This window comes from Lipotes vexillifer, unplaced genomic scaffold (genome assembly GCF_000442215.2).
Source record: "Lipotes vexillifer unplaced genomic scaffold, Lipotes_vexillifer_v1.1 scaffold916, whole genome shotgun sequence".
Taxonomy (NCBI): Eukaryota; Metazoa; Chordata; class Mammalia; order Artiodactyla; family Lipotidae; genus Lipotes; species Lipotes vexillifer.
The window spans coordinates 4,211,915-4,220,141 of record NW_006798383.1 but is presented as its reverse complement, the minus strand read 5'-3'; the positions used below and the strand labels follow the sequence as shown (position 1 = coordinate 4,220,141).

Genomic DNA, 8,227 nt, shown 5'->3' with positions numbered 1-8,227 from the left:
AAAAAAAAAAAAAAAAAAAAAATGCAGAAGGGAGCGTAGAAAGATAAAGTTGGGGGAAGATGGAGAAAGAAGAGCCAGATCACAGAAAGGAGGAGGAGTCAATGGCGATGCCATTGAAGTCACAGAGAGAGAGAGAGAGGAAGCTCATGACCAAGAAGGAGAGGCGAGAGGAAGACATCTGAGTCCTGCTCCTAAGGTTACTGGAGTTCCTGGTGATCTGAAGAACCATTTTAGTGGAAAATAGACAAGCCAGGCGGCAAATGGGTCTAAGAGTGAATGGATATGGGTACCAATGATGGAGAAGCAGGATTAAGGATGGGTACCCCAGTAAATGATTTTGACCCATGGCTGCCAGGTTTAGGGAGAGCCCCAAATCTAGGCCAGGTGGATGGGGTCACCACAGTGCTTCCTGCTGCTCTGCCGGCACGTGGGCTTGTCTCTTCATTTCACAAGGCCCACATCTGGGACGAGCTGCATGGAGTCAGAGAACCCCTGGTGCTGACAGTACGTTCATTTGATCAGAGCTGGGTCTCTGGCGTCAGCACTGCATAGGGCAAATGCAGTCGAGGACATGAAAACAAAAAGGAAACGAAAACTTCCTGCTCTCCTTTGCTCAAACCTTGCCCCACCAAAGTAGATCAGTGACCAGAAGGAAGTGCCACAAGCACATCCATTGGGCGAATCATGTTTAAATCTAGTGCTGAACACCCAGGCTGCAGAGGTTCAGAAAGGACCCACTCTCTGGGAAGCTGTTTGGGATTAAGGGGCCATTTGTACTAAGTGTTTTTTCCTCTCTCCAGGGAGCTCCAGCGGCAACTCTTCCCCTGAGTACCCTCGGAAGGAATTTGGTATGTCCTATCCTTATTTTCTGAAGAAATGGTCAAACATGCCTGGCGGGGATGGAGGGGGAGCATCATGAGTTAAATGGACTCTTCTAGAGGAGTTTGACCTCTGCTGACCTCTCTTCCCTGCTCTTTATCCTGAAGCATCTTAAGGGGACTGTCAGCCACATTAGTTTGCCGTCATAAGTCTTTGCTCGTGAAATGGCAAGTTATTCACACAAGGCTCAGGCTTAGACAGATAAGCCCTCAGGCCAGGCAACAGTCATAGGATTTTTCCTTCCACAGGACCCACAGAGACCTCCCTGCAAAGGGGAGCAGGGCTTAGAATGCGCAGATGTCAAACATCCCAGCACCTCCTCCAAAGCAGTCTCAAAGGGACACATTTTAACCAAATGAAACCCTAGGCTGTATCTTCACATGACCTTAAATCTTTAGTCCACATTCTTGGGTTCTCACTGTACATATGAATTTATGATATGATCATTGATTATACAGTGATTATAATTTCACATATTTATTTGCATACAGTGGGAAAACGAAGACAGTCTCTAACAAAAGACCTGGAAAGGGAAAGACCTGGCAGTCTTTCGATACAGTTGATCAATGTGGTCCGCCAGTCCGAATGGATCATGCTCCCAAACAATTTCCTTAGTTAACACTAAGTGTGAGCCCACTTCACATTCGTTGGCTAACTTAACATCCTAAACGCACTGAGGCTTACAAAACTTTCTCTGCCCTTTGGCTATGTGGGCATGATTTATTAAGCAGCCACCACCATACATTAAGGCTTCTATCTGGATATAAATGCACTATGAAAACAACCTCCGCCTCCCACCCAAATAGGTCTTCTTTCATGTCGCAAATATTCAGCATACGCCACCTCTTACATATGCCTAATATTACTTTCCTCTGTTTCTCAGCGTCTTCTCCAACCAGAGGACGGAGCCAAACACGAGGTGAGCTCTGTTGCTGGATTCAGTTCAGTTCATTCAACCAGTATTTTCTGAGCCGCTAACGTGTGTCCAGCTGTGAGCCAGGAAATGTGAGGTGTAAAGAATGAATAGGTCATGACTTCTACCCTCAAGGAGCCTGCAGCATCTGGGCATCTTCCGCTGGCTCCATGAGGGTGGGAAGGGTAGATTTTGACAGCGACCTAGCAAGTACATGGAATGGTTTGCACTGCTGTGGATTGTCTGAAGGTGCTGGCGTCACATCTGGTTTCGCACCTAGTCTCCTGGGTGACTTTAACAAGATGTGCTGTAATTGCCTTTGTGCAGCAAAAAATGAGCACAAGCCCTTCTTTTTCATTGTTCCAGGGGACAAAGGGCTCCCTGAGAGTTTTGCACTCTCCACAACTGCCTGTAGATAAGGCCCTAGGAGGGAATGTGTCCTGGAGAAACCTGGCCTTGATATATCCGGTGAGGGTGGCAAGGAGCATGTGAGGGCTATATTGAAGGCAGAATTCTTCACAGGCCCCGGGAGTTCTCAGTGACCAGTCTAAACTTCCCAGGGGCCTGGTTGTATTCGTAACTGGAAAGTTAGGCACATACCGACCACCTACAACTTTAGGCTGATAGTCCGAGAGACCCATACACCACCTGAAGCTAAAAATGTTAAATCACCCACTTTCTGCCCTAAAGAGGCCAGAATGGCTAAGCAAACACTACAGGCTTTAGAATTGTCTTGCTATTGCTTGAGAAACCCTGGAGGCAGGAAAGCAGCTTGGTTCTGGCAATGCAGAGTGGGCCCTGTGAAAGGGGCTGGTCGTTGCCAATTGTGATGGAGTCTCGGGGCTCAGCCTGGTGTTTCTGCTCCAGGCGCCTGGGAGGTTAGCTGTGGGCAGGCTGGGGGGTGGAGAGAATACGCCTCTTTCTAAGCACTCTTTCTGGGCGCACCTAGCTGTTCTGTTCCCAGGACACACAGATTGCAGAGCAGCTCAAAGATAATCTGCGGCTCAGAGCTCAGTGTCAGGCACTGCAAGCCAGGCTCCTTCATTCACAGCTTCTCCATCTCTCCCCTGTACAGAGAGCGAGATCCGAGTTCGACTGCAGAGTGCATCCCCATCTACCCGATGTAAGTGCTCAGGTCTTGGGAAGGATCCAGGAATCCAGGGCTACTGCTGTGTGTGTGCGCACGTGCGCGCGCGCGTGTGTGCAGTCACTCCATCATAAGAGACATGTCTAAGGCCTTCTGTGACGGGGACTCCGGGCTGGGTGCAGGGGGTGAGGAGCTGCGAGTCAGTCATGGTCCCTGATGCTTCACAGTTCACAGACTAAGGGGAGACAATAAACCTACCAACCGTGACAGCTCAGGGAGCTGAGGGAGTGGGGGCCACAGGAGTCTCCCCGCGCTAGTCAGTCACTGGAAAGGAGACTGAAGGGTGGGTCAGCTAGACTCAGCGAGATGAGAGGGCAGAGACACGGGAGGAAGGTTCGGTGCAGCTGAAGGAAAAAGAGCAGGAGGGGACGCAGTGGGGCTGGTGAAGCTTAGAGAAGGCTCAGAAGCAGAGTGTGAGAGTTTGAACTTTATCTCAAATGTCAAGGATTTCCCGGTCTCTGTCCGTTGACTGTGTTGGACTCCTGTTGTTTGCCATTTTGAAATGAGCCCAAATGGGCGAGAGCCAAGTACAAAGACTAGGAGGAGAAAGATCTGGGTCGAGTGGCTCAGCAATCAGAGCCTGGGACTTGCCCAAAGAGCTCAGGGCCTGGGCTGGACTCCAGGCCTGATGCTGTCTCACCTGAGTCCTTCCAGGCTCGGGGTGCTGAGCACAGAGGATGGAGCTCTCGGGAGAGGGGCTGCCTGGGCAGTCCTCCAGCAACGTTGTCTGAAGGTGTCCTATGCGTTGCCCTTGTGCGACGCCTCCCTCCCCTCTGTTTGCCACCTCAGGAGGCATGGGGTACTCACTCCACTGTATCACCTCGCTACAGATTCTATCAGCCAGAGGGTCTTGCAATTAACCCACAGGAAAGCAGTGTAATATTTAAGAGTTATGGGCCACAAATGCCTTTTGACACTACAGAGCATACAAGGTCAGAGACCCAACACCTGAGGCATCCTGTACCCGGGATGAGACCACTGTTGGAGCACTTGTTTCAAGGGGTCTCTGGTGCTCCAACTGTCCTGGGTATAAATGTTCCAGGATGACAGTGTCTTCCAGCCACAGAACCTTCCCTGTGCTGTCTGATGAGGTCTAATTAAGAAATATGTACTGAGAACTTTGACCTCCTTGTAGAGGCACTGTATTTATGCGGCCACTAATATTACAAAACACCAGGTTAATCAGTGCTATAAATGGACAAAAGGCAAAAATTATAAGGCTAACCAAAAATGTCCCGGTGGGTGAGGTGGATGCTTCATCCTCCCTAGTATTCAGAGTGCTGCGAATGTTCCTCCCACTGCACTTGGACTCAGGAAGGAATCCTGGGCCTCATGAAAAAGTGGAGGATTCTTTTACAGGGACGGAATTGGATGACGTCAAGCGTTTGCTCAAGGGAAGCCGATCAGCAAGCGTGAGCCCCACCCGGAATTCCTCTAACACACTCCCCATCCCCAAGAAAGGCACTGTGGAGACCAAATTGGTGACAGCGAGCTCCCAGTCAGGTAAGCCCCACAGCCCCGATCTGCTGTGGAAGGAAGGGAACAAGGTGGCAGATGTGTCCGAGCAGGCCTTTCAGGCCGTGGCAGAGACTTCACAAAACCCTGAACATTGCTCTTCCTGCAGCGTGAAAATGTGGGCTGCACCCTTCTCACCCCTGTCTGGTCAACCATTCTATGTGCTGGCTATAGTCCGGCTCTAGATCCTAGAGATTCTCTCCCAGGACATTCTCGACATGTCCTGGGAATGTGTTGGCCAGGTTCCCTGAATGAAGACTATTGGGGAAAGTTGCAGTGCTCTCTATCATTCACTCATTCATCCAATGAACATTTATTATATGCCAAGCACCGGGCACTGAGGAAAGACAGTGAGCAGGATGGACACGGCCACTGCCCGTGTGGATGTGACGGCCTCTGGGGGGAGTCAAGCAGGATGAGTGTAGTTCAGCATTCATATATCACATGCCTACCAAGGGCAAGGTCCCTGGGGGAGATGAGGAAAGAAGCCAGTTCTGCTATGAGGTGAAGCTTTCCTCTCATTCACTACTGAAGAAAAACCGTCTTGAGACAGCGATCTTGTGTTTTTCAATGTAAAACCAAAACTTCAGGGTACTTTGTGACCTGAGTGGCTAACTCCCTCTCAGATAAGAAATAGGCAGAATTGACTTCAGGCTTGAAGTACCCATAGCCCCTCTTGGGGGCAGAGTGCCCCTTGGGTCTGGTTGGCACATGGGAATGTTTAAGGAGAGTTCAACCGGAGAAGGCTGCCACCCGTGCGGCGTGGCCTTGGGACCGAGGGCTTCCCTACCTGTGCTGCTGTCTGCCTGGAATTCTACTGTAAGGGAGTCACGGGTCCACGGCATCTTTGAAGGTGGAGTCAGCAACAGAAGGAGAGAGAGACCGTTGGTGGGGACAATGCACCAGGAGGTGGCAAAGGGGGCTTAGCAGGAGACACGGGTGGACCGCAGAGCAAAATTTACCTACCTCAGATTTCACCAAGAGCCAACAAGAATTTCTAACCCAAGAGGTCAGGTTTTCACCAGCTCTGAGATTTCAAACAGAAGTGATATGACCAACTGCCCCAGTTCACCTCAGACTGAGGGGGTTGCCAGGGCATGGGATGTTCAAGGCTAAAACCAGGAAAGTCCTGGCAAACCAAGCCCACTGGTTCCCCCCAGTACAGAGGGGTTTGTCTCTCACTGGGGTGTGGTCGGGCATGTCTGTTTCCAGTGTCCGGCACCTATGACACAACCATCCTGGATGCCAACCTTCCCTCCCACATGTGGTCCTCCACACTGCCGGCAGGGTCCTCCATGGGCACCTATCACAACAACGTCACAGCCCAGAGCTCATCCCTCCTCAACACCAATGCCTATTCTGCAGGATCAGGTATGTGGCTTGCAGTGCACATCCCCTCCCAGTCCTAAGCCCTCCACGCCTTATGATGGAGCTGAATGACCGCTCCGGCATTTGCCATCCCCAAGGCTTCTTAGAGGGGCTTTCTGTGGCCAAGCATCCCCAGATTTTTCCACTGGAACTTCAATTCAACTTCTATGGCATTTCCTCTGGTGGGTCCCCTATGGAAAGGACTACATGGTACAGTGTATCCAAAAACAAAAAACAAAAATGTAATGGGAAAGAACATGAAAACAAATGTAAGGAACCTGGTTTCACTCCATGTGGATTAACTGTGTGACCTTAAGAGGTCATTTAACTTCTCTGGGCTTAAAGTGACTTCTCTGTAAAATGGTCACTAACAAGAGGGGCTTGGCTGGAAGTGATGTCCAGTAAAACCCCACCGACCTGTGACTGCCCATTGGCTGTTATGACCCAAGGCACACCACAGACTAATGGTTGATTCTGTGCTGCAAAGCAAGAGCCCAGGTTTTTCCTAAAAACAGAAATGTAACACAATGCAGTGCTGGCATTTCTTCCAGTGCTTCTTTGCCCCTGTTCTGTGTGGACGTCCTCTCACCAGCCTTCCTCTTCCCCCGCAGTCTTTGGAGTTCCAAACAACATGGCCTCCAGCTCCCCAGCTCTGCAGCCTGGAATCAGCACCAGCTCCTCAGGTCGGTGCTTTGCCAGCTTGAAACAAACAGGGATGCTCTTGCCTACTGAGGACAATGGAATGGTTTGTAGGGAGGATGTTCTTCCTGACCGAGAGCATGAGGATCGCCCATGGCAATGTGGAACCAGCAGCCAAGGAGCTGCGTTAGAAGGCACACAGCCTGCCCTCCATAGGAGACATGGCTCAGTCCGGGAGGGAAAGGGCTAAGGGGGAGGGCGCCGGAGACCACACTTACGTGCTTAGTCTGCTCTGGTCCCCTTACTTAATGGGAGAGGTGGAGAGATGGAAATGAAGGGGCCCAGTGAGGCAGAGCTCAGAACGTTTTCAGGTGGAAAGCATTGTTAATTTAGAAAGAGCTTAACTTCACATCTTTTATAAATATCGCAGCTCCTTGGGGGCTCAGTAATGTTACTGCTTAACGTCCAAGGCAAACAAGGATCATTTTAAAGCAGTGTGTGTTCACTCTAGTTCCACATACATCGTGATAGCCTATCCGTAAATAAGTGATCCGCCCACATCTTTTGTTAAAGCAATCTGCCTCCTCTCTGTGATATCATGACTAATAAATACGGTGATGTGGGCCTCCCTTATTTCCTTGGCTGGTATTCTTGGCTTCTGATTTTAACACCTCCAATTGACTAGAGTCCCACAAGCCCAGAAGACACCAGGTTCATGCTTTGTTCCTCCTGCCTTTGCTATTCAGTCAATACTTTGCAAAGTCCTGACTGAGGAGGGCAGGCTGATGCTGGATCCATGATCTCATGCCCCAAACTCTAGACAGGATGGAATAAGAGAAGCTGTTACCTGGGGAGGAATGAGCTTCTGCACATTGTTAAAAACAAACAAATAACCAGCCTTTGAAATCGTAATGGGGATGAGGGGAGTTTTGTGTGTTTGAGCCAAGAAAAGAAAGGAGGAAAACTAGGGTCCTGCCCAGTCAGTGCTTCTTAGCCTCCACTGTGTCTGTATCCACAGTTCCCACACTGTACACCACAGCACCCAAGGGTCCTGCAGGGAAGGGAACCCCTGGGATATTTAAAATTTTTGAGGCATACAGCAACAGACCCTATGCGAACTACCGCTATTAAATTGTGTGAACCTAACTACTCAATAAATGGAGCTTAGTAACTTTTGCCTGGGGTAGGGAGGTGGGGTATTAAAAAAATTGCCATGTCAGTGAGAGTGTGGGAACTGATAATGCCCGGGATCTCTGTCATATGCAAAGGCATTACTTGTGAAAATGGTTTGGGGAGCTCCTGGGACTGGCTGCCTTAACCTGGGGGGGCCTCATCTATGTACCTGCACTCACCTGTCCTCAATTCCTCTCACAGTGTTTGGCATGCAGAACAATCTGGCCCCCAGTTCACCCGCCCTGTCCCATGGCATGGCCACCACCTCCACAGGTCCGTAACTGGGGTTTGGAGCCTAGGGACTGGGAAATAACGCCTCTTTGCAGCTATAACTCACAATAGCCCTTTTCAACAAGGGAATTAGAGGGGCAAAAATGTCCCTAAAAATCAATCGACCTTTCCCACCAAAGAAACAACCCTCCACACCTCGACCCAGAGATGCCAACCTGAATCATGTGCTGGCTCAGACATGAGTGGGAGCCTGTGCTGGGAGTGTCTCCTATATATCCCCATGTCTCACTGCTGTCCTTGACAGCCCACTGTCACTGCAAATCAATCATCTGGCTGACTTTATAGTGCACCCGGGAGCGGGG

General features: G+C 50.2%; 1 protein-coding gene across 1 annotated transcript in view; it reads left to right on the top strand.

The window, feature by feature from the left end:
- COL17A1 (collagen type XVII alpha 1 chain) overlaps nucleotides 1-8,227 on the top strand; it is a 51,104-nt gene that overhangs the window by 13,054 nt on the left and 29,823 nt on the right. The window contains exons 6-12 of the mRNA XM_007470439.1: nucleotides 801-848; nucleotides 1,763-1,798; nucleotides 2,868-2,915; nucleotides 4,299-4,442; nucleotides 5,667-5,825; nucleotides 6,434-6,505; nucleotides 7,836-7,907. Coding sequence (XP_007470501.1) covers nucleotides 801-848; nucleotides 1,763-1,798; nucleotides 2,868-2,915; nucleotides 4,299-4,442; nucleotides 5,667-5,825; nucleotides 6,434-6,505; nucleotides 7,836-7,907 — 579 coding nt within the window. The remainder of the gene's footprint in view (nucleotides 1-800; nucleotides 849-1,762; nucleotides 1,799-2,867; nucleotides 2,916-4,298; nucleotides 4,443-5,666; nucleotides 5,826-6,433; nucleotides 6,506-7,835; nucleotides 7,908-8,227) is intronic.